Below are 26920 nucleotides of genomic sequence, written 5' to 3'. Positions count from 1 at the left end.
CACTGCACACAGAGAGCAGCTACATGGGTAGCACAGTACTTGTGGCGTGCACATGGGGGTTTTCTAGATTAGGTTCCTCCCCACAGGAAACAAACCGTTCGCCTGAAAAATTACCAGTTCATGACACTGATGTGAGTGTGCCAACTGTAAAAATTGTTAGTTTGCATAAAAAGGTGATTCCAAAGGATTTAAATATGCTAAATCTCATGTTAGTAAATTGTCGAAGTGTCTGTAGCAAGATCCCCAAGTTACTCTTTGAAATAAACAATAGTAATGCCAATATTGTGTTAAGTACTGAAAGCTGGTTGAAAACGGGCATCAATAGCAATGAAATTTTGAACTCTGATTGGACAATATTTAGGAAGGATAGGACTGATGCTATGGGAGGTGGTGTGTTCATTGCAGTTAAATGCTGTTTAAACACAGTTGAGATCAATACTGGGTCGGACTGTGAAATAGTCTGGATAAAGCTGTCAATCAGACAAGGAGTGACCTTTGTATTAGAATGTTTTTATAGACCACCAGCATTGGCAACAAATGTCACAGAATGTTTCAGGGAAAGTCTTGAGTACATAGGAAATAAATATCCAAACTATCCATTAGTTATAGGTGGAGGCTTTAATCTGGCATCCATTGACTGGGAAAATTACATGTTTCTCACAGGGGGCAGAAGCAAAGACTCATGTAAAGTTATTCTAGGAGCGATCTCAACATACAACCTTAAGCAATTGGTTAGAAAACCAACTTAAGATGAGAACATGTTAGATATCCTGGCGACAAACAGACTTGATCTTTTTAAGGAAGTTAATCTAGAAGAAGGTATTAGCGACCATAATGTCATTGTGGCTTCTGTGTTAGTGGAATTTGCAAAAAAAAAAAAAAAAAAAAAAAAGGGGGGGGGGGGGGGCAGTGAAGAGTTTTCTTTTTTGGGGAAGGAAATAAAAGTGTCATTAATGAATATCCTCAGTCAGCTCCAAACATTCACCACGGGACACAAAGATATTGAGCATCTTTGGTTGGAATTTAAAGGTATTGTCCACCATATGCTAGAGAAATATGTGCCTAGCAGAAATATAGGGGAGGGAAAGGATCCACCTTAGTTCAACAAACATATTAGGAAGTTGCTGAGAAAGCAGAGAATTTTGCACAGTCGTTTTAAACATAGTCACTGTTCTGCTGACAAACAGAAATTATGCGAAATGAAAGCAGCTGTTAAAAGGTCAATGAGAGATTCTTTTAATGAATTTGAAAGCAATATTTCATCTGCAGATTCTAAAAATAACCCCAAAAAATTTTGGTCATACGTAAAATCTATGAACGCTACAAATAATTCAATACCTTCTTTTGCTGACAGTATGGGTAATGTAATGGATGATGATAAACAGAAGCCCGAAATTCTAAACCTAGCTTTCAAAAACTCATTTAAGGTAGAGGCCTGCAGCACCATTCCCCATTTCAATTATCGAACAAACGCAAGGATGGCCGACATAGTGTTTAGTGTATCTAGGATTGTAAAAGAGCTAAGATCCTTAGACACCAGGAACGCATCTGGCCCAGACGGTAGCCGCGTAAGATTTTATGTTGACTATGCTACAAAAGCACCATTCTTATCCATCATCTATCAGAGATCATTGGAACAGCGAAAAGTTCCATGGGACTGTAAGAAGGCCCAGGTCATAGCAATCTATAAAAAGGGTAGAAAATTGGATGCACATAATTACCTGCCAATTTCACTGACATCAATTTGTTGTAGAATCGTGGAACATATTTTGTGTTCAGACATAATGACCTTTCTAGACTCTGAGAAGCTCATCTGCAGAAACCAGCATGATTTTAGGAAACAGCGGTCATGCGAGACACAGATGGCCCTCTTTGTGCATGATATACAACAGGCTCTAGATACTGGCTCCCAGGTTGATGCCATATTTCTCGACTATCGAAAGGCGTTCGGCTCAGTTCCGCACTGCCGCTTGGTCCAAAAAGTGCGCACTTACGGTCTATCCAGTGACATATGTGGTTGGATAGAAAGTTTTCTAGCAGACAGAGAGCAGTATGTTGTCCTGAATGGGGGGACTTCAACAGAAACAAACGTAACATCAGGTGTGCCCCAAGCCGCAAATAGTGCACTCCGCCACACACCGCTCGGTGGCTAGTGGAGTATATATGTAGATGTAGTACTAATCAAAAACTGCTTGATCCTTCCGCACAGGACGCAATTCAGCATCATTTTATACAGTCATTATAATCACAAAGATTGGCTTACATTAGATGTACTTTACATGTCACTGCGTGAAGGCTGTCAATTAATTGTTGCAACTGTAACACCAGAGTCATAAATAAAACAGCGTTTTGCAGTGTAATGACGTAGTATAATCGGTAGCATATAAACCTAATGTGATGTGTACAATGTCGAAGGCTTGAATCTTGTCAAATGCAGCTACACTTTTTATTTTTCTAAATTCACATCATTTTCGTTGTCATATTGACTTTTTTATTTGATCTTATTTTTCTTCCTATCATTCTTTCTTCATTTGAAATCTGCTTGTGTTGCCTATAATCTGCAACGAAGTGCCAGGCAGGACTACTCATCAGTTGGCGACGTGGCATCCTTTGTAGCCTGTGTGAGGATAGTTTCAGGTAACCAATGACAGCGAGAAATTACATTTCCTTTTACTGCTGAAACTGAAACTTTGCTGCGGAAAATGGCTACGCAAACAAACATATTATGAAATTTTTCTGTCTTGAGTTTGCTCATAGAGGTTAGCCTTAAACGCTGTGTACAAAGTGTCATGATTTTAGTTCTGCCGCAGATTGTTGATCACCATTTTCTGGATTGGCGATGGCCTCTTAAGTGTTGCTCCACGTTACACATTAACAGCATTTGTGAAGTGACCCGCCATGTTAGTGTGCCACCCATAACTGAGCCATTTTAATTGGATTGTAGGAGACCTGACTTGCTTAACACATTTCTATCTTCAGCACATGCAGCCCAGATGGGATCCTCGATTTATGTGTAGTTGTGTAATTAAAAATCTGAGTTTTTTTATAATTTGGTGGTGTGAAGCATACACTTTTTTTAAAAAAAAAAAAAATCAAACTTTAAATAAAACTTACTTTACTGTACTTTGATTTTCCATAATCAAACTTGTATTTCCACAGGAGAGGTCCCAGCATTGTAATTTTCTTCAAGCAACTGTATCCAATCTCATTATTTGCTTTGCAGGAATATCAACATGAAAATGAAGAAGCTTGTAGCCATCACCACTCAAGGTCAAAGAAGTCTAAGAAAAAGAAGAACCGTAGACGATCTCATTCACGGTCTCGAACGTACAGTGTAAGTGTTAAATTAGTTGCCATTTTAGCATGTTTCCCTTTCTAGCTTAAGTTTTGACATGTCCGTCAATATGCACAGCATTTAGTCTTATCTTGTAACCCTATCACAGATTACTTTTCGCTTGTTACTTCTCATGTGTGCTCAATTTGTCAGTATGGACTGAACCAAGGCAAGTGCTACCTTCTGGAGTTGCCAGTATATGACAGTTTGCTGATTTTGCTCTTATATTCTTGCATTCGCATAGGTATAGAAAATAAAATGTAAATATGACTGATTTTTAGACCATTAATGTGTTACTTTTTGAAAAAAATTAGTCTTCTTGTTCAAAGAAGCATGCCTGCGATGTTGTTGTGTTTCACAGAGGTAGAATGTTCAAGCTAGGTGCCACAGTTATAATGTACCAGTGACGCTAATTTGAAGTACTTAGAGTGAATTTTACCAGTAAAAGTATATGGGGTACAAGCTATGGTATTCAATTTCCAGTTTCATTAATAAAATAACAAGTAAATCAGATGTCTGATAGGAGGAGGACAACACGGAGGAGGAGGAGGAGGAGGAGGAGGAGGAGAAGAAGAAGAAGAAGAAGGAAAAAAAAGTGGACACAATGAAAGAAAGATTATAAAGAAAGAAATGACAGCACTTGAAGGTAGTTTCCCAAAACTGGAACAATGCTTTAACTGATCTTTTCACAAGAGCAGATAATGCATTAAAAAATTATCATCTTCTCTTTAGTGTAAGAGACATTTATTAAAATTATCACTAATCACATAGAGAAATTCTTGGATTTTAATAAAGCAAGGGATAAGCTGTGTTTAAAAGTGGATACAGCACAATGGAACACATGCAAGCAGTGAACAAAATTATCTACATCTGTACTCTGAAAGCCATGTCATGGTGTGTAGTGGAGAGTATTTTGGGTATCACTATTTTCCCTCCTTTTCTGTTCCATTCGCAAATGGTGCAAAGGTAGACTGATTGTCGGTGGACCTCCTAGTGGGCTCTGATTTTCTAATCGCTGGCAGTTTGATGTCTGAGTCTTGTGGAAACATGTGCTCTCAGAGTTTCAACAGCAACCTTTGCCATGATGTGCAATCTCTCTCGTAACACCTACCATAGAGTTTGTTGAGCATCTCTCTAATGCTGTGGCACCAACTAATCATTTTTAATGGAACGTATCCGAATCATCAGCATTCTGTTGAGCACCTTGTTCTTTTTGCCTTTGCTGTAAACCCAAATGAACACTAAAAGGAAGAAATTAATCAGGGTGTTTGAAGGTAGGTGTGGTAAGGAATTACATAAGACAAAAATAATGTGAAACCAATGTATTGAACTGAAAACAGTATGAATTAACAATGAAGTAGAAACATTTAATGAGTTTTGACAAGGGATGGATGTCTAAAGAAATAAATAGAAGAATAATAAGGTTGTGGAGTGCTTTCAGGAAGCCAGAAATTATATTATCAGTTTTGACTAATTGCTATGAGAGTGAATTTTTAATCCCATAACCAACCTAAACCTGTGATTTCTCAAAGTATTTGTATGGAGTGTAGCTATGTATGGATGTGAAACATAGACAATAAATAGTTTAGACAAGCAGAGAATAGAAGCTTTTGAAATGTGATTCTACAGAAGAACGTTGAAGATTAGATGGGTACATCATGTAACCAATGAGGAGATACTGAATAAAATTGGCACAACTTGTATAGAAGAAGGGATCAGTTGGTAGGACATGTTCTGAGGCATCAAGGGATCGCCAATTTAGTATTGGATGGCAGCATGGAGGGTAAAAATCGTAGAGGGAGACAAAGAGATCAATATACTAAGCAGATTCAGAAGGACGTAGGGTTCAGTAGTTACTTGGAAATAAAGCAGCTTGCACAGGATAGAGTAGCATGGAGAGCTGCATCAAATCAGTCGCTGGACTGACAACCACAATTCTTCAGTGAGAAATGGAGAGATGCATGTTGAGAATTACAGGGAGAGACAGGAAAATGAACAAATCCATCAGGGAACAGACGTACCAGTGAAGTTAGTTTGAAGTACTTAGAATGAAACATCAATAAAAGTCAGTGGGGCACAAGCTAAAAGAGCAGAGTGTAATCTGGATAGAGATACAAATAAGGCAATGAATGATATTCAGTTACCAAGTTCATTAATAAAATAACAAATAAAATGGATGTCTGGCAGAGAGAAGAAAGTGAAAGCAAAGTAAACACTGTGATGAAAATGAAATGTGCCTGGGTGAAACATGTAGCCAGGCAATGGAGTAGCAGTTGAATTGGCTAAGTTTTTTGCTGGTTTCTAAGAGAGAAGAAAAGACTGAAACAGTGACCTAAAGGTCAGTATGTAGGTGACATTACAAAACATACCGGATTTATATGTGGCTGAAAAGTGTAACAGACAAAAAAATCTAGAGGAAAGAATCTTGCACTTTGTAAGTGGCGATAGAGAACAAAAGAGAAAGGTATTCACTCAAATCCATCATTTTGATATTCATTTTATTTTCATTTACTTTGACCAGGCAACCTCACTCACTGCCACAATTACTGCAGCAGAATGTTATCTTCTCTAGAATTTGCCTATTTCCTCTTATCTAGAGTATTGTCTGTCTATCCTATCATAATGTAAAATTCATGTTTTCCTACCATTTATTGTTAAGTAAAAATAATTACAAAGTTAAGCACTTGAAATGTCTGTGTATTGAATATTTATTGGAAGTCCACTAGATAACTCCCAGGTGTTATGAAGTTTACATTACACTGCCTGACAAAAAAACATAAGCCCAAGAAGGGGAGGAGGAAACAAAATGAAACATCACTTGTTGAGAGGTGATATTATTTCAGTTGTGCTGTTAACGTTCCTTCAATCACCACTGGCCATGACCTGAAGTCATACCTGATGGCTCCTGATACCATGCCACTCAAAAACATCGGAAGAATGGGATCTCTCTCTAGGCTGCCTCCATGCTCACTGAAGGTGGTACCCACGGGATGGTGCAGAACCACAATTTGTCGAACACAGTGTGATGCACTTCATCAGCACTCCGTGCTTCCTGATCACGGGACCACTCCAAACGCAGCCGTTTGTGTTGTGGTGATGATGGCAGTGTACACACGAGACAGTAATTAGCTAGTCCAGCTGATGTAAGTCTCCAAGCAATGGTGTGCGTTGACATAGAATTTTGCAGGGAATCCGTTACTTGTTCTTAGATGGCAGGTGCAGGTGTGGTAGCGTTACGATGAGCTCGGTGCACAGTGCGGCAATCGTTGCTTGCGGTGGTCACGTGTAGTTGACTGCAAGCTTGACATCTAGTATACTCACCATCACATTCCCGTGTAGTCAGGCATCAAGCCACATCTGAATGCATCATAAACCTGCATATTGCACATTTCTGCCAGCCAGCCAGCCAAGTGGACAAGCACAATTAGGCTCCTTTCAGACTGGCAGGTGCTGGTAATGATAACATTGTTTCACATGAGTATGTGGCATCCCTGTGTCCTTACTTAACATTTGGTACTATTCAAGCCCTTTATATAACCTACCAGGCCTGGATACAATACTAAACATAAACAGCACTGACACACTCTGGTGGCCCTCCTACCTGTCACAGAGAATTGCAGCTCTGATCCTTTACATACTCAGCGATGGTGCGTATGTGTATGAAGTTACATTGATATTTGGCTGCGTTGTCTGAGTGCTTCACTTTGTCAGGTAGTGTGCTTAAAGTCTACAGAATTGTGGAAGAGATTTTTTCCCTATGTACCTTTCCAACTGCCAGTTTCATTGCTTGCAAGTACAGTCAAGATACTTGATACACTACAAATATCAGTTGTGGAAGAGACAAGAGTCATTGTCATTGTCTTGAGTAGTTTTCCCTCACAATAAGGGTCTGCTTGGAACACAAGACTTCCTATCTTCTCCAGTATATCTCCTCTCTTCTGAGTGCTATCTTCCAGTCCCTTATAGCACGTTGTCCTGTGGCATTTTCTTGGTTTCCTGGTTTCCATCCTCTCATGCATCTTCCTAGGCATCCTCATCTTGTCCATCCTCTTCCAGCGTTCATATCACTTTAATCTTTTCCCCCTCAGACTTCTCTTGTAGGGGCTTCCTTATGTTTTATCTCCTTAAAATCTTCATTTCTATCTTTTACATTTTTGTGAAACCTGACTGACTTCTCAAAAATTTCATTTCACTTTCTCACATCTTCATTTCTCCTTTCTTTCATTATACGCTCTCCCTTCTCACAAAACTGTCGGCTTTCCTCGCATAGTCATGTATTTCTTTGTCATTCTTTCTATTTTCCTGTATTATAGCCTCCCCACTCCCTTCTCCAGATACTTTTTCTCCACTGTTACCACATGCTATCAGAGTAACTTTGATACATTACAAAAGGATTGTGTATCATGTAAGCCAGTGATATTGTATAGCTTAACAATAAATTAAGTGCACATATGTGGTGTCTGTTCTTATTGACATGTCTGAAAGAACAGACACCATTTTGGTCCTCTGGCCACTATGAATCAAAACACAAATGTGTTACAGACATTAGCTGCTAGTAGACACTGATTTATATCAATGGGGCAAGTTGATAATTTGTGGCTGGACCAGGATTTGAACCCAGGTCTCCTGCTTACTAGGCAGATGTGCTGACCACTACGTCACCCAGACACAATGGTCGCCACAGCTGCACGGTCTACCCTAACACACCACCTGTCAGAATCAGATTCTCAACTTACTCCGCACACTACTGGTGTAGTGCCCCTGTTCGTTAGCCTCATTGCCCGTGGCATCCTGTCAATTCCCGTAAGAAGTAGAGTGCGCTAGAGTGCAAGGGTAGTCCGTGGGGTTGTGGTGACTAATGTGTCTAGATGGCACAGTGATCAGTGCATCTACTTAGTAAGCAGGAGACCTGTGTACAGATCCCGATCTGGCCACAAATTTTCATCTTACCCTATTGATATAAATCAGTGCCCACTGGCAGCTAATGTCTTTAATTCCTTTGCGTCTTAATTAAATGCACATTTTGGTACACTAATGGCAATTTTTCCCAAATTTTAATTTATTGCTTTATACTGTATCGGGTTGTATCAGAATGTGAAAATACAAATAACATTTGATCCACAGCAACAAAGTGATTCGGGCCCAGAGGAGGGCCAGCACCCGAGCAGCCGAAGTCGCGGCAGCCGGCGCCAGAGGCACGGCCACAGCCGGTCGGGCAGCAGCTCCGACACTGCGGGCGCCTCGACCCGCCGTGCGCACCACAAGAAGAGCCGAAAGAAGCGCGTCCGGTCCGCCTCTGTGAGTTGAGCTCAGGCTATGGCACCACTCGTGTGCACGTTACTAACGGGCGGCGGTTTGGGCCGTCCTCACTCTGGGTGTTTCCGCGACTTTGGGAATCGAGGCTTTTAGCTTTAGTCGCTCTCTCGGGTAAGGTACCGGGTTCTTTTGTGGGTGGTGCTCTTCCTGCGGTGCCCCGCAGTTCTCCTCGGCAGGCGGTTGGCAGATAGAGCAAACTGACTCTCTGTATTTCTCATTACATATGTGAATCATTGGTAGTACTTAGCATCTGAACGAGTGAAATATAAGAATTGGAGACTAAAGCAGCATTTTTTCATCTTGTAGAATGTGTCAAAAAGCTGAGAAGAAATAGAAAGGTGCCTTTGTACAAAGTTCAGCACTGTTTATGTTCTGTAGTATAAAAAGAACCTATAGTTGCTAGTTTATAACGGTGCTCAGTCGGTTACAGTATTTCAATATTCAGAGTGCACGTCAAACAGTCCCTTCTTTTGGAGCGTTACCTATTGTTCTCATTACATTTTGCTTTGTGTTTCATCAGAGGAATTTATTGTTCCACCATAAAAGCTTAACTTCCTATTGCCATTTCATTGCAGTCACCTGTCACTGTTGCCAGAAGTCTTTTTATCACCCTCAGTCTCCCCAAAACGATGCTGTATTTTGACAGTGTTTTATATGGTTCATTCCTGTGATCATTATAAATTACAGCTGAATTCTGTCACTGCTATAGTTTCTCAGATGCTGTATTTTATTTCTTATTGGTAATAGCTAATTCTGTGTGGTAGTGATGGTCGCATGTTTGATAGAATATGTAGTGTTCATTTTTGTGCCAAGTATTTATTGTAAAATGTATTGCAGTTATCTACAATGTCATATATGGCGTCAAGTATGTTAGAGTGTCAATAGAAACTATCTGTACTACATTAGTACAAATGCGCATAGTCCATAATGCGTTACTTTTACTGTGCTCTTGCCAAGAGAATTATTTGTCAGTTTTGATTTAATGCTATCTTACAATGAATTGTCAAAGTATTTGGGAAGTAATGTTTGTTGTAAAGACAACTCTTAGGTCTCAGTAATTGAACACTACAAAATCAACCATTCAGCTATACCTTGCAACGGAGCTAATAGCTAAGGAGTCATTTATGTACTTAGTTAAAAATGATCCTTGTATTAACTGCAGGTGGACAAACATTAAAAATTATCCTTGTATTAACTGCAGGTGGACAAACATTTCTGCCATGTAATTGAAGCAGAAAGTAAGTCATCAAAACTTTGTGTCTTCTCCACATAAAAGCACATTTACTAATCAAGTACCTGTGTCGGATAGATTCACATGCTCACATCCTTGCACTTCGTATAAACATGTTGGTGTTGAGATGAGACTTGTGTCTCAGACCATCATTGTATATTTGAATCTTAATTTCTTTCCAGTAGTACATCTCACGAGAAAAAAGCATAATTCTAAAAGCCTGTATTGCCATTACATCAGTCACATTCTAGTTCTCAAAGAGCTACGTGTAAAAAAAATTCGCTTGAGGAAACTGCCAATTTACAGAGAGACTGAATGGCTTTACCAGTAGCAAAATTCCAGTACTGCTGATACACATACACATAAAGAGATAAGCCCTTTTCTGTTTTTGAAATTGGGACAGAAACTAATGGTTCCAAAAGCGAGGGGCAATTTTATTCAGTTATATTGTATCTTATCGACGGTACCCCAAGTTGGTACAGGCCAACCATTGCATTTTTCTGTAATTTTATATTCCTGCCATATGTAATTACAAAAACCACCATCTTTGAGGCTGAAATAATATGGGTGCTAATTTGTTAAGTATTGGAAGGAGCAGAAGTTATGAACACAGTTTCTGTAAAACATCTTCTGTGCTCTGCCCTGTTTTCAACTTCAACTGTCCCCTTTCCTGTATTGTTAACTGTTGTACTGTGTGACCTTTGTTTTATTTTTCGCAGTGACTACTTACTTAGTAATTAAAGTGTGCTCTCCTCCTCTTCTGGTCTTGTGTAGTGAGTTGTATTTCTAATTATGAAGTAGGAAGAAAATCTAGTAACACCGACAAAGATCTCCATTTCCCTTTTCAAAAATGTTCTTTGCAAACTTATCAGTACTCAGCACATAGGTCGCACCAGTTTTGATCAGCAGTGGCTGTTTCGCATTGTATCTATGTGAGAATAGTCCAGCTGGTGTAAACCATTGTGCTGCTAGGTACACAGGTTGGTGCATAAGTTGTTAGCATTTTTTCATAAGTTTAAAAAACACAACAGCCACACATAACAGAGCAACAGACACACATAAGAGACTAGTTATTCGTAATATATTCTCTTTCACTATTTACAAAAGTCTGTCAATGCATACGAATGAGTATTAATCCAAATAAGTATTAATATATCTAAAAACAAAGATGATGTGACTTACCAAACGAAAGTGCTGGCAGGTCGATAGACACACAAACATACACACAAAATTCAAGCTTTCGCAACCAACGGTTGCTTCGTCAGGAAAGAGGGAAGGAGAGGGAAAGACGAAAGGATGTGGGTTTTAAGGGAGAGGGTAAGGAGTCATTCCAATCCCGGTAGTAGAAACACTTACCTTAGGGGGAAAAAAGGACGGGTATACACTCGCACACACACACATATCCATCCGCACATACACAGACACAAGCAGACACAAATGTATGTGTAGATGGATATGTGTGTTTGTGCGAGTGTATACCTGTCCTTTTTCCCCCCTAAGGTAAGTCTTTATACTCCCGGGATTGGAATGACTCCTTACCCTCTCCCTTAAAACCCACATCCTTTCGTCTTTCCCTCTCCTTCCCTCTTTCCTGACGAAGCAACCGTTGGTTGCGAAAGCTTGAATTTTGTGTGTATGTTTGTGTGTCTATCGACCTGCCAGCACTTTCGTTTGGTAAGTCACATCATCTTTGTTTTTTTTTAGATATATTTTTCCCATGTGGAATGTTTCCCTCTATTATATTCAAATAAGTATTAATGTATTTCACAGCTATATTTCTCAGTCCACAGGAAATAAGATTATTCTCAGGAAATACCGATATTCCATGACAAGAGTCTTGTTCAGTGTGAAGATGTTTGACTAGACCAGATTGCTCAGGAGCTGCACAAAGTAAGATTTTTGCTAGTACTGACAACTTTTCACTATTTGACCAACCAAGAATAAATAAAAATGATGTTTGTGAACAAGTTTTTGAGACAGAGAGCAATTTGACAGCAACAAATTAATTTCTGCCATAATTTGTTAAGTGTTTCTCCACATACATTTTTAAAGTTGTGTAAACATCTATTTAGTTTCATGTTAGTGACCCAGTGGAAGAATACCAGACTGCAAATCTATAGGTCTCAGGTTTCATCCCCAGTCAGTGCTGAGGTTTATGTTTGTCACTTATCACCTCTTTCACCTATTGCAATGTTTGTTGGTGTGAGAAGTGCCTAGACATACAATGGTTTAGTTATGTTGCGCTATAACTGTGGAAATGAACTTTAGGAAGATGACAGCTTTACCTTTATCCTTGAGTAGAAATTAGTGATGACCTTATTTCCTTTGACGGGAAGACAATTTCAGTTATTTACTTACTATAATACATTCATTTATCTTGTGTCTGGATTCAGAGAACTGCTAATAAAATGCTCTCATTGGTATTCTGTAAGCTTTTAGTGAATATACAAGCATTCAAAGAATTCTGATTTAACTATCTTGCCATGAGAGAGCTAGAATACACATATGAAGATGGAGATTACAGTGCAATATAGTGGGTGCCACAATTCTTGTCCCATATACTTCCCCCTTTAAATGATAAATATTCATTTCTTACCAGTGTTGTATGTGTAGGGGTAGTACCAAAGAGCAATAAACACTACTCTAGTTATTGGCCTGATTGGGAATTGCACTGTTGTTTCATTCTTATTACGGTGACTTCTATATATATGTGATCATTTGGCGTCTTTGGATGGAGCTCACGATATTCTTTTGCCACTCTGTAAGGACATCATAGAAATGTGAGTACTTGCTTTTCATTCCTTTGTGGTTGGTGGTGGTAGCTGTCAAAAGCTACAGACTTCCTCAGAACTGTAGTGAGAGATGTTATCACAGAAGTCACCATGAAAACCTGTAAAGATACCCTTTATATTTTGTTTCCTGGACTCTTAAGTCAAGCCCTCTAGTTACTGTCTGGATTTTAAATGCTTAGTATAGGAATCCAACATTTTATTATAATTACTCATGAGGAAGAAATATTGAACAGAAGTTCGATGTTTGTACCATTCCATTTAGACCTACATTGGACTGCAGAGTTCATAATTCTGTCAAACTTTCCTCTTAACACACTACTCTCTCTTGTCCTGGTGCTATACCTTTTTTTTATATTTCCAAATGAACTGTATTCATTTTCACAGTTACATTTTTACTGATGTCAGTGACTGGAGAGGCCTTCTGATAACTGTTGCATACTGATCCCCATTGTGAATGTCATTTAGGTCAGTTTCAAGGCCTTTCGTAACTAGTCTCATTCATTTTGTGATGGTTGCTTTCCCTCTGGAAACAGTGCTGAAGATCCTTATCATGAGTCTCCTGTTGTCCATCTGGACCGCACAACCACTTAGATTAGCCTTCTCTTGACACAGGTTATGTTGACAAAGTGTGTGACTGAAAACTGAAAGTTTGCAGGGTCGAATACTGGTCATTCATCTCGCAGTAATGTGAAGCTTTATCAGGAATAACATGTGATTCAGATTCCACACTGAATGTAGCTCCATTTCTGGTAGGATTACATTGAATTGGTGTCCAGTTGAAAGATTGTAATTGATTTTTGAGCCATGTGCAATTATTACTATGGTGCAAGAGTTCCTTTTGTCTGATTCTGTATGCACAATGTTCTTTAACAGACCTTATGATTTTTCTCAGACTCTTTCTATCCTAGTTTCCTAAGTTGTCATTTTCCTACTGTGTTCATTCGTTCTAAGTTAAACGGTATTGAAAGTCTCACGATGACATTATGGAAAGGATTTGTATCTGCAAATGTTCTTACAGAGGTGGTAGGCTGTCCCCAGTTCAGTGCACCTGTTGTTCATGGCGAAATCATTATTATTTTTGGGATTGTCCATTCTCTAAGGTATTTGCAAGTGTTAGTCTTCTGTATTGATTGGATGGCACCAGGTGCATCTCTGGTACTTGTTGCTGGCAGTCGTCATTTCAACTGCTAAGTCATTGAAGAAGAGTTTGCTCTACACTGGGCATTAAAACGTGTGATATCTGCAAATTGTCAGATGAGTGTTAACTTTTTGTAATCAATTCTCAGTCTAGTGTGTTCTTCACTGTAGGTTCTTCATTCATTCGTGAATAACTTTCTTCAGCAGGCATGTAAAGAAAATTGGGTATAGATAGTCTTTTCATCTATTGTCAGTTCTGATCTAGAATTTCCCTGATAGCTCTCTGAATTATACTTTACGGATCATATTGATAAATGTAGCTTCCACAAGGTTCAATGTCTTATCGACTAGCCCAATTTGGTTATAAAATTCCTTAGATTGACCCCTCATCTGCCTGTTTCCACAGCTCTGCAATGATTCTGCCCTTCTCTTCTGCTATGTTGGATTAGAGTTTGAAACGATCGTGTGTCTCTCCTCTTAGTCTGTGGCAGACTGTCTGGGTTCATTACAGATTCAAAGTGCAGTTTCTCTGTAGATTCCTTTGAGTTGGAGTTTATTTAAATATTCTGCTAGTGCTGATGTGTGGCTCTGATTGTTCCCCATTTGGTCCCTGGAGGGTACGTGTTTGGGCTGAACAGCGAGTTACCTCTAATTTGATAGGTTGGTAAATCCATTTTGGTGCTCATAATGATGGTATCTTTCCATTTGAGCTGTGCTTGCCTTCTCTCTTCAATCATCTTGTTGCATGTTGTTCTCACCGTATCTGTCGTAGCCTTCCGTAGATGAGATCAATCTTTTTTATCCTCAGTGTTATCTTATGAACGGGGTGGATTGAGTGTTAGAACTTTTGAGTATAGCCATGTTTATTTCTGCACAATGGAGTGAAATGCACTTTGTTAAGTGACAGATAGCAGTCTGAGTCAGTATTGACACTTCCTGATACCCCCACATTCTGTATTTTCTTTCTGTTGTCCCTGCCAATAATGACTTTATTGTTTTGTGACAAGTATGAATAAACAGGTCTTGCATTAAAAAAATTCCTTGCATTTTAGATTTCTTAAAATGCAGTTCTGGGAAAAAATTCATTTTTACTGTGACACTCTTCCCCAAAGCTCTCCTGAACTTCAGTTCATCCAAAAGTGCCTCGTATCTAACTATATTTGTCCGTGGTTTATTCAAAATAACTTTTTTTGGTTCCAAGTTGTGCGAACAGCTACCAGTATACCATTTGTTGATGTACTACACAGAGGCTGCAGTGATAACTTTTTGGGTTGACTGTATTCGGTTAACAGTGCACAATTTACCGCTAGTAAGCATGTCTAGAGCACCCAATTATACATTTGATATCCTGGGCTGAAAAGTTTGTTTGGTTAGGTAAGTTCATAGTTAACTGGAAGGTATGTTTCATAGTTTCGTGTAACACACTTTCCTACCCACCGCTCCCCACCCCGAACTACAAAAACATGAACTAGCAAATAAGCAACGTACAATACTGTGAGATATAACTACCGTGCTTCATATATGCACCTGTGGTTTAAAATCAGCCAGTTTTTGTAACAAATTATTCGTAATACTGCTCTAAATTGGAAATGTCCTAAATTTAAAAAAAAATCTTATATTTCTTGTCCTTCAGCGCTTTTGTTACTTTGATTTTTCTTCATCTCATGGCAATGGAGGATGTAGAAAACTTAGCTTCTTGTGATAGCTAAAAATTAGTTACTATCCCTTCAGCTTTGTGTATTGGTATAGAAGCAGTGGAGGATGTAGAAAACATAACTCCTAGTGATAGGTAAAAATTAGTTCTTACCCTTCAGCTTTGTTTATTGAGGTAGAAGTATTATTTACGATTGATTGTGAAGAAAGTATGCTTAATTGTCTGGCACTTTGTGGGAGCATGATGCTAAATTTAGTTGAGAAAAGGTGCCCGATGATGAACGCTGATAGCTTCGAAATCAATCACAAATAATATTTTTACACAAATAAACAAAGCTGAGGGAAATTTTATTATTTGTTTTCATCTCCTTTAGTTTGAAATTGTTCACCTTGTTTTCTTTCAAGTTCCTTTGTGCTTGTAATTCAAATGGACAGATTTCTTCTGTGATATTAGTTTCTCAGTATAATTATTGTCTCATCAGAGATTAGTTCCACCAAGAGAGGAATGATTGACTGCAGTTATTAGCTTTGCTGGTGTGACGTGTACAGTTGGATCTACAGATTATAAATTATTAGACTGTCTTCCACGTGGGCATGACAAAATTGTAATGGCTTTAGTGCTACTTGAAAAGACAGATTTTCTGTAGATAACAGGGCCGTGAGAACTGGACATATCAATTTTAGCTAAACTATTTTTCTCTTGTATTGTCTGCCATTATTCTACAGCTGCAACTGAAAATAAATCTTCCTGGTAAATCATGTAAATCTCTAACTATACTAGGGGAATTGAATTATGTTGCACTGTATTAACTCTATGATTTATGCAAAATGTAAACATTTGCAAAATGGCTTGTCACATATTTTGTTTGCTGTGTGTAAACCATTCCTAGATGCTATTTGTTTTGTACTTTGTAGAAATCAGATTTATTCTGCTGTCCAACATTTTCACAACTTTTAACACAATAATATATTTGCAGCATAAACTCTACACAACTCAGATAGTTGACAAAGCCATGTTTGTTGGAAAAATGAAAGGTGTGTTTGTGTGTGTGTGTGTGTGTGAGTGAGAGAGAGAGAGAGAGAGAGAGAGAGAGAGAGAGAGAGAGAGAGTGAGAGAGAGAGAGAGAGAGAGAGAGAGAGTGCGCACGTGAGAGAGTGAGTGCGCACGTGCCGGGAGGAATTGAAAATATCGGTGCAATTTCAACTAAGTCGCATTTTTGTGTAGTTAATAAAATGCAGTATTCTGATATGTATTACAAATTTTATTGTAAATAATGCCTTTTAACTTAAATGTTTACTTTGGTGAGAAGTGACTATGAATTTTTTTTATGTACATTGTGAATTTTATAGGAAAAAACCCGATATCACTGAAAAGTCTTGATTGGTCAGTACTCAGAACCTTTTCATTAAGGAATATGTTCATCTGCTGCTTACTGGGAATGAATTGGTAGAAACATGTCTTTTGCACACAATGGAGACGTTTCAATAAAGTGCCAGTCCGTGTGTTTGGGGTACCTTGTACAGATAAAGTAGTGTCCAGAAATAATTAATGTATTATGTGATACTGTTAAACACAAAATTTCCTTTGTAAATATTTTAATGCCTACTCAGAATGAACTTTTGTAAATATATACACGTGTCTCTGTAAAGTTTACATTTTGGAAATAAAGTATCTAAATTGTAAAATCAGAAATCAAGTACTAGTATTGAATCTTTCTAAATAGTATACATCTTAATTATTTTCCATTTGTTTGTCCAACTCTTTACATTTCTTACTGAAATCATATGTTGTGTTTTTATTTTCTGATAATTTTATGAGAGCAAATGTTTTGGTAACAGTGTGCACTACTGAATTACTTGCCAGTAGGTCACTGCAAAAACACCCAGGGTGTTTAGAGCTTGCAAATGTCCATTACCTGTAAAGATAGATTTCAAGGTTTGTGCTGCTGACAATCTTCCTTCTTCTGTTACATTTCATTTTGTTTGGCTGAAATATTGAATTGAAATTTTCATCAATAGCAGATGCAGAAATGAAGGCACATGGAATTAATAGATGCTAACCAGATATTTGTTTATCCAACCTTTTTTTGTACACCTCATTTGATTGGAGTATGTGGGATTTATAGATTGCATATAGTTTATCAGTTTCCATTCTACTTGTGTCATGTCTAAAATTAGGGTGAGGCTCTTTGTGTTTCCTTTCAGTATTAAACTGTATGTAACTTAAATTTTATATTGCTGGCCTTGCACACATTTATTTGCACTTTGCTGGTGGATGTTAAAGTTTTGTTCACTCCCACATAATGTCATATAATTTTTTTTGCATTGATATAAAAATCACAAGCGGCAGTTTTTGCCCTGTAACTGCAATGCAGGTTAGTACAACATTTTAATAGATGAAACAGTTTTGCACTAAGTTTTTTGATCAAAGGCATTAACTACTTTTTATGCTTCTCAAATGTTGGTGCACTTAAGTTTGTGTTCTTATGCATCAGTTCAATTAACAGCAGTGAAAGAAAGTAGTTCATTTTGCCATAATTCAGTATCTAGAGAGGTTGCTAATAGAGTGTATAAATTTACTTTTTAGGTACACTTCATTTGAGGCACAAGTTTTGTCTTGTCTTTAAGTGCACATTCTTCAGAAAAATTTTGAACTGCCACTTCTGAATACATTACTGCTCCAAACATTTTTGGGGAATCCATGTATGACCGTCCGAAACCAAACCAAAAAGGGAATTGGGATAAAACTACAATCTACTGCTTTAATTTTAGTGAAGCAATAAGAAAAGTCTCCTTTATCAACAGAGAAATCTGTGTTTGATCTAGTCATTACTTAACATTTAAAATAATTGAAGTAAGTTTCTAATGGATGTACAAATAGTTTTTTGTGAAATAGAGATTTAAAAGTAATGTTTTTGAAGGAAACAGTTATGTTACAATCCTATTGTAACTGTTTCACAAGATAGCTGAAACTTTTGGTTCTTCAGGCATCCAAGACTACTCATAAATGTAAATTTATGACACTTGGTGTGGCTGAAAACCAAATGGGAAGTCTCAATTACCATGGTTTTCAAACACATGTCCCCCTTTCTTCCCCTCATCTTATTATAAGATAGATGCTTCCAGCAAGAAATTTGAGTAGGTTTAAAGCAAAACCTTTAGACCGAATTTCAACAAAGCTTGTTACACTACATACAGTATAAAAGGTATGATTAGATTGGCAAAAGGGGGGGGGGGGGGTGAGAAAATCATCAATATAGTTCTCTCTATAGAATGAATAAAAAAGAAAACAAAAAGTGTGTGGAATGTTCTCAACAAAGAGAAAATATATGAATTACCTACAGTAAAAAGTACAGTTTACTTGAAACTTAATCAACCAGTTGCAGTGAGTTGGGTTGATTTGGGGGAAGAGACCAAACTGCGAGGTCATCAGTCTCATCAGATTAGGTAAGGATGGGGAAGGAAGCCAGCTGTGCCCTTCCAAAGGAACCATCCCGGCATTTGCCTGAAGCGATTTAGGGAAATCACGGAAAACCTAAATCAGGATGGCCGGATGTGGGATTGAACCATCGTCCTCCCGAATGTGAGTCCAGTGTGCTAACCACTGCACCACTTCGCTCGGTAACCTGGAGTGAGGACTTGTGACATTAAATCTCAGGCTTTCCAGATGACTACTTATGAATGCAAAATGAAATTACTTCTTTTTTAGGAAATTGTACATCTCGAGTAAAACATTTTTACAGATCAGAAAATAGAAAGTTCTCTATTCAGACCTGACATGTTACAAAAAATTATAAAAATGCTTGAAAGGAGAATAATTCACACTAAATTATTAGATTAAATACTGATCTATGTTACAACTTGTGGCTGTTTGGGCCATGTGTCAGTTTCAAGAAGAATTACAAGTGAGAAATTGTACTGCTCTTTCTTTCGTATATTGTTTTGTTGCCTTAGGTGTCCTTTCCAAAAATGTGCGCACACAATTTCTGTGTATTTTCATAAAAAGAACACAAGTGGGTTGTAACATGCGATTAGCTTATTAAAATGTGCACATACTCGTTAAAAGTAATTCACCTTTCAAAATGGTAAGCAGTGAAAGATATTTATTTTACAGTAGTTGTTGGGTACTCAGTGTGGAAGCTGCTGGATACAAATGGAGAAATGATCAAACAGGCAGCCACCCATATCAAATTACATCTTCTAGTCACAAGGCATTTTCCTCATTGTAGCATTGCCCCTGGCATTAAAGATCATAGAATCTCGTTTGTTCTTGACATTGTAAAAAGTTGTCTTAGAATGATTTTTATGCAGTTGATATTCCATATTCAACGAAGTAAAGTTGGATGGGTTAATTTAGATAATGTGCCTTAATTTTGAATTATGCATACTGCATGGTAATGATATTTGTAGTTTTCACCTTAAGACTATAACAGTATCGCAGAATGCAGATGCAGCCGATAAGACCTGACTTAGCGTGTTCAAACAAAGTGTGACTAGGAACTCTCATTGCTTCTAACTTTTTGCAGTTCACTATTGAATACTTGCAAATCAGAGTTATCAGTGCACTGTCCCATGTGGTAATAAAGGGTGAATAAAATTAGCAGACTACCAATAAAGTGGTATTGTAGTGATAGCTATCTGCTGCACTTTTCACTAACATTTGTTCAATGTTTGTAGCATGCTTAATTTTATTGTGCAAACTACAAAATGTTACAGTCTTGATGCAGTTTTAAATTGGTGTAATTGGACAGAGGTATTTTGCAATAAATCTGTGATGCAGTTCTTTGACATTAACACTTTGTTGCTGGTGTTTCTTTCATATGTGATATTTCTTGAGGCATTGCTAGTTTTGCTAAAGTGGTGACTTTTAAGGTATGACTAAAAATGTGTGTCTAGGTCATAATGTTACAAAGTGCCCGCAACTTCATATTCATAAGTACACATACAGTTTGAACAGGAAAAATTGAATTTAATGCTCCATTTTTCCATAGCTGTGTAAGCATATATAAATATACTTTCTCGGAACATGTGAAGGGCCGTAGTAATTCAGCACTGGACTTGGAAGGAGTCAGGTACAGATTCAGGTAGCCTGTGATTTCTGGTAAAGTGCTTAACGAAAATGTTCAGATGGTTCCTTTTAAAATTGACATAGCCAACTGACACCTCCCGTCTTTGTTCTGTGTGAGCTTGCAATCAGTTTCTTAAATGTACTGTCATTGGAGGCATGACATGGTACAATGGTTCCCTCATACTGTATTCTCACCTCTGTTATTGTTTTCCTAGTATGACATCAAAGTAGTGCTAAACAAAACAAAAAGCGAGAGTGGGTATGATGTGTACAGAGTTGTAGATCTGTCTCACACCTGACAGTGTAAAACACACTTGACATTTGTGTTGTTTGAGATACAGTCGTTATTGTTAGTGTTTAGGTTCATATTGACATGCAAAAAGACCATTCTGAACTGATAGTAAGAAGCTGTAGTTTGAGTTCAGTAGTAGATGGTGATGTGGTGGATATTATTTCATTTCCTTGATAGATACGATTCATTCTTTTGAAATTACTTTTGCTATATGGTGAATTTAAATCTGAGATAATGGAAGTAGTATAAGAAATCACTCACCATAAAGTTGATGACTGAGCGGTGGGCAGGCACATTGAGTCACTAAATGTTTCAAACAATGTTGTCCTTGGAAGTAACTGACCAACACATTTATTTTGCATATCGTGTAGTAAATCACATGAATTAGCTACATATAAATAATCTACAATAAGGGCCCGTATAAAAGGGAAAAATAATGGGTATAAATATACATAAAATACATAATTGCTGAAACATTTTACAGCCTTTTCAGTAGCATGCAGAATTCGGCACAGTCACCGGTGAAGGCTGTCATGGGTAACCTTCAACTATATGTTTTATGGTTTGCCTAAAAGCTCCACAGTCACACTTGAAAGAAGCTGTTTTTCCCCACCTACATCTATCATAGTTTGTTCATATTCTGTTTCGGTAGACCAGATTTTGCGATGCTTGTCAAACCTAGTTGGAATGGTGTTGGCAAGGGAATGCATATTATGAAAGGCAGAAGGCATTTGTTTTTTCGATGCTTACAGCACAGTCTGGTCCTCACTGTCGGTGACGTCTCAGTGGATTTGCAGCAAAGGCTTGCTCTCGATCTTTTTGAGTTCTCTAATGAGTGATTTTTCTCATCGCAGATGGGAAGGAGATATTGTGCCTGTTATTTGACAGATAGTTAGATTTAGTAAAACACTGATGTGACTAGTATAAGTACTGTCGAGCCAAACCACTGCACAATATTCTGCGACAGACACTAGACCTAGACTAGACTAACCAAAAAACACACGCCCACAGCTACGTTATCCTATCTGGCTACATAGTCAGTCTGGCCCAAGTGAAGACATTGTCTGAAAGCAGAGTGATGATTTCAGCCATATTTATATGCCTGTTGACCACTCAGTGCTTCAACAGTATGGTGAGTGATTACCTGCACACCTTCCATTATTTGTATTCCACACGGGACATTTCAGAAATATAACGAGAAGTATATGTTAAACATCCTGTTTTCTAGTGCAGATTTTACTGTTTTGTCAGGGTTACTGATGACAAAAGTAACCATCAATACACAAATTTCACATATAATCCATGCTTCCTTGCAGATGAAAGATGCTAACAAGTTCTGTCCTAGAACCAAAACTGCACTGTGTAAATTTGTTTCTGCATCAATATAATAGAGGTGGATAAAGTACACAGTAAATGCTTGCCCTGACTTGATTTTATAACAATGGCATTAATTCAGCATTAACTTCTGACTGTTATATGTTTAGAACCAGTCTGATCATACAAGAACAGTAATCATCTCACAGTTTCATGCTTTGTTACTCATATTTTGGAGGCTGCAGTTGGTGTATTGTATTCAAATAATTGACCTAACTAACAAAAGACATCACATTACTATTTGGATGAGCTACAAAAATGATGTCCGGAATTATAGGGCTCAATATGTCTATGACATTAGATATGTAGACAGGTATATATTAGAATGCACCTTGCATCCTACCCACAATTTAATTCAACTTTACTTATCCCTGCCTGTTTTCTGTTAAGATGGTATTGCTTGCTGTTTCGCTGTGATACTGCTTGTCTTGCTCATCTTGTACAAAATTATGAAAAGGATAGTTGCTACTTACCATGTAGCGGAGATGCTCAGTCACAGGTAGGCACACAAGAAGACTGTCAAATAAAGCTTTCGGTCAAACAGGCCTTCATCAGAATAGACATACACACAAATGCTCACGCAAACGCAACTAACACACACATGAAAACAGTCTCTCGTTTGTGTGTGTGTGTGTGTGTGTGTGTGTGTGTGTGTGTGTGTGTGTGTGTTTGTTTATTTGTTTGTTTGTTTGTTTTCTGATGAAGGCCTGTTTGGCTGAGACTTTGTTTGACAGTCTTTTTGTTGTGCCTCTTTTCTTAATATTGTTATTATTCCGTGCTGGATTTTCCATTGTCTCATCTTGTACAAAGTAAGTTTCTTTTAAATTTCCAATGAGTATGATGCTTTACACATTTTTTGTAGATACTGGCTGTATGTTCAATGTTGCTTTTTGAAGGTCCGCTTGAAAATGGCTCTTTAGCTGAAATAATTGGCCAACAATTGTATAAATGCACAGTTTTCTCAGTGACTATACAGTCCCAGTGGAAATAATATCCTTCAAATCATTTACCTGAGAGTTAACACTACATCTAGGCACATTTTACCCAATCAAAAACAATTAGCAATTTTAAATCCCTAATACAAACTGTGGAGCCTTATTAATGGTAATAGGAATCTCCTTCTGATTAAACAAACACATTTCATTGTGATAACAGTGCACACAATAAAGCATGTTAAAAGCCTGCATAACATGTAGTTCATAAGCCTATGGTATGCACTTTATTGGAGGAATAGTTCCATTTTTTGCTGTGTTGTTCATTCACACTGTGTTCTGTAAAAGGTGGACTTATAAAGAAAATGATTTGACAAACGGGTGTAACATAGTTTTTCTGAATTTGCCTTTGTTTTGCCAGTAGACAGCGATGTTTAACTAAAGGCAGAGCCACATAGCAGAAATTATTACTGCCATGCAACATTCTGAAGCCAGTTATATGTTGCAATTTGAATGCAATTCATGGATAAATTTTTCTTGGTCTTCTTGCTGTGTCTGTGTCAGATTTGTTTGCATAGTTAAGCTTTCAATGACTACTTCTGCTGTCGCCATCCGAAGTTAAGTCATACTAAAAGACTGTACAGTATTTTCATACATAGTTTATCAAGTTACGAAGTCACGAATTTCCATGTGCTGCCAGAGGTTATGGAAGTTCCGTGACTTTGTGACAGCATCACCACATAATTCGGCCAAATACATATGAAAGTACAACATGGCCTATTTGAATGACAGTTAACTCTTGGCGATGACTGTGGAGGGAGTCATGGAAAGATTGTGAATAAAAACACATCCGATGCAGCAATAAAACTGAGGAGCATGTATCCAAAAGTGGCACTGCATGAAGCTAGTGTTGCACGATGGAAATCTTCTCAGTTAGTACTTTTATATTAGCGCTCATCAATTTCTCACGTTGTTGAAACTGCACGATTAACAAAAATACTTATCTGCCACATGTTTACACCTTGCAAATATCATAGAAAGGATTAACACTGAAAGATGAGAGAGCACAGGTGAAATGAAATGGTGATTTAATGATCTGTTACCTGCAGTTTGAATATTGGATCCCACTGAAATATTACAGCAACTTGATATGTACACAAGTATTGGATTGCTGTAGAATTAAGGATGGAGTATGCCTCTGTATCACAACAGTAAGTATTGCTGGTAGGATGCCAGCCAGGTAGTTAAATCATGGACTTCAGCACAAAGTTACACGATATGACTTTGTGAGAGTGATATCATGGAAGAGACGCATTAACATTTGAGAGTTGGAACTGGAAATCTCTAACAGTTTACAAAGAGTGAGGCTTTTTGCCCCACATGTACATAATTAAGGAGAGGGGAAAAAAACCATATAAGCTGCAGGCACAGTATTCAAAGTTTAAGGAACAAAAGGTTGAAAGGACTACCTGAAATCAGTAGTTTGCAAGCATTTATCTTCAAATGTGACCAGTTTCAGTGAAGGATCTAAAGCTGTCAAAAGTTTCTCGACAACAGGAAAGATTTGTCACACTGTGCTACACTGTTGCTCTGGTAGGACTGTCAGATAGTGGGCAACAGGAAGTGCCCACTTGAAGCTCCTTAAGTCTCACTTTGTAATTTGGGTGCACAAAGACCTGTGAACACTGACCATTTAGATGAATATAAATAAGTCCTGGTGTGGGAACTTCGGAAAAACTTGGAACAGGCCATTGTCCTGAGATAGTCAACTTCTCTGTTAGGAAGAGGTCTGTGGCTGAGCAACTAATAACTCTTAACAGTGTTTACTAAGGGCTTTATGGTTTCCCAAGATCCACAGTGGTTTCTAGGAGAAAGGCCTAACATGTAGTTTAGAAATATTAATGGTAAGTGTGAGATGTGCAAACTAGCTACTATGAAACATACACACGTAAGAAATTAATAACCTTGCTAAAATAATAACTATAATATCATGCTGTTTGTACGGTAACATTTTTTTGAAATTGAGTCCAATATCTTCAAGTAAAGCAACTTCCTCCATTGGTTATAGAACTGAATTATTCAACACCAGCTTCTGTTCTGTGCCTGAATGAAACCTTTCTGCTTAATTTAAAAGTATCATTTCCCCAGGTGAGGTTGGTGTTGGTCTGAAATATGTTATTACTGTATTTCTAATACGTAATCTAACCTCTGCTTGGACAAGGACACTCTTTATCTCTCATAGTATTAAAGCTTACAATATGCCTATGGATTCTGCAATATATTGTGTAATTTGATGTTGTGGATGTTTAGATAGAGTGGTAATTGTCTGATGTTTTGATGTTGCATAACTCGCCTTCATGATCTTATACAGTCAAGTTACTTCAAAATGACCCTATAGCTAATAATGGCCAATAATGTGAGAAACAAACGTTATTATTTGAAAATATAGAGTCCTGGAAGATTTTCTTTTTCCTCCAAAGATCCATTTTACTTCCTTTTTATACCATAGAAAGGAATGAATGAGAAGAACATCATTTGGTGTAATTTTATATATACCCTTAATATTCAGTTTTACTGTCAAAAGCTATAACCTAAAATGTGTGTGGTAAGAAGTACTATGTTTCTTTCCTTGTCTTCGAACAAATTTTGAGACACAATATGTGATGCACCATGTCTTTTCCATAGAGCCCTCCATTGTAGTAGTTCCTATATTTCTGCGGCGCTGTTGTTCTGCAGAAACTAATCTGTAACGAGTCATGCAGTTGTTGTTTTAGTGATTTCTTGCAGTATTCTGAAATTTAGCCAGTGTTAACTTGACTGGAAACAAACATAGCCAACCAGGAAAAGTGAGGCTCTTTTCTGTTTCTAGTCAGTCACTGGTGTGCATTGGCTGCAGAGAAGGATAGTGACAGAGAATATTCAGGAGTGTTGCTTTGTGATTGTATCCTGGAATGGTCTGTTAGTTAGGATATTGTATATAAAAAAGAGTTTGAGGGCAGTATAGGGTACTAAAAAAATTGTGTAGCTGTTAGAAGACTACATAAAGCGGATTTTCTGTTCCCTTTTTAAATCTAATCAACAGCGGATTTTCTGTTCCCTTTTTAAATCTAATCAACATAATACTTACTACAGAATAAGCTGTATATGTGTGATGTTAACAAGAAGCTAATTAGGTAACTGATTTTGAACTTAATTTTATTTTTAAATTTCACAGTTATTTACATATTTATTTCGTGTTTTATGATATGCTGAAACTGTGCCTGGAATTAAGAACAGAAGTTCTGCTTTCTGGTAGCTAAATAGTCGAGTTCATTTAGTACAGTGAGTCCCATGTATTTGTCACTAAATATCCTTTAAATAAGAGAAAAAGGGCCGGCAGTTGTACCAAGAGAATGGTAATTGCAGAAAATGGTGTGTTCTGGAGTTTGACAAAATATTTAATATGGGAAAAAAAACTGGACACACATAACAAAAATATTTGTAAAAGTTAATATAAGAGAATCTACAAAGTTAATTCCATTTTCATTAACAATGGACTGCATGTGAATGTGGGTGACGATAGGGGGCCTGGGTCACATAGAGGTATACGTGAATCAACACTCTGCTTGTGCTCATTTATTTATTTAAGAGACACTAACAAAGCATGTAAAACCTGTGAGATTTTTAGTTTCAAAAGTTTTAGTCAGCTAGCCACTTGTTTGTTGAACTTTTCATCTCACCACTCACTAACAAGGCAAATGTCTTTCTGCTACTCATCTTGTTGCTTTCAACTGCACTGTAATCACATTCAT

The 26920-nt window shown here is 37.7% G+C and overlaps 1 protein-coding gene across 1 annotated transcript in view; it reads left to right on the top strand.

The window, feature by feature from the left end:
• Positions 1 to 26920, top strand: part of LOC124552233 (pre-mRNA-processing factor 40 homolog B) — a 177493-nt gene that overhangs the window by 135753 nt on the left and 14820 nt on the right. Inside the window, exons 14-15 of the mRNA XM_047126510.1 lie at positions 3224 to 3334; positions 8459 to 8632. Coding sequence (XP_046982466.1) covers positions 3224 to 3334; positions 8459 to 8632 — 285 coding nt within the window. The remainder of the gene's footprint in view (positions 1 to 3223; positions 3335 to 8458; positions 8633 to 26920) is intronic.

Source organism: Schistocerca americana, chromosome 10 (genome assembly GCF_021461395.2).
Source record: "Schistocerca americana isolate TAMUIC-IGC-003095 chromosome 10, iqSchAmer2.1, whole genome shotgun sequence".
Taxonomy (NCBI): domain Eukaryota; kingdom Metazoa; phylum Arthropoda; class Insecta; order Orthoptera; family Acrididae; genus Schistocerca; species Schistocerca americana.
The sequence above is the reverse complement of the archived record's forward strand: the minus strand, read 5'-3'. Positions and strand labels throughout refer to the sequence as shown.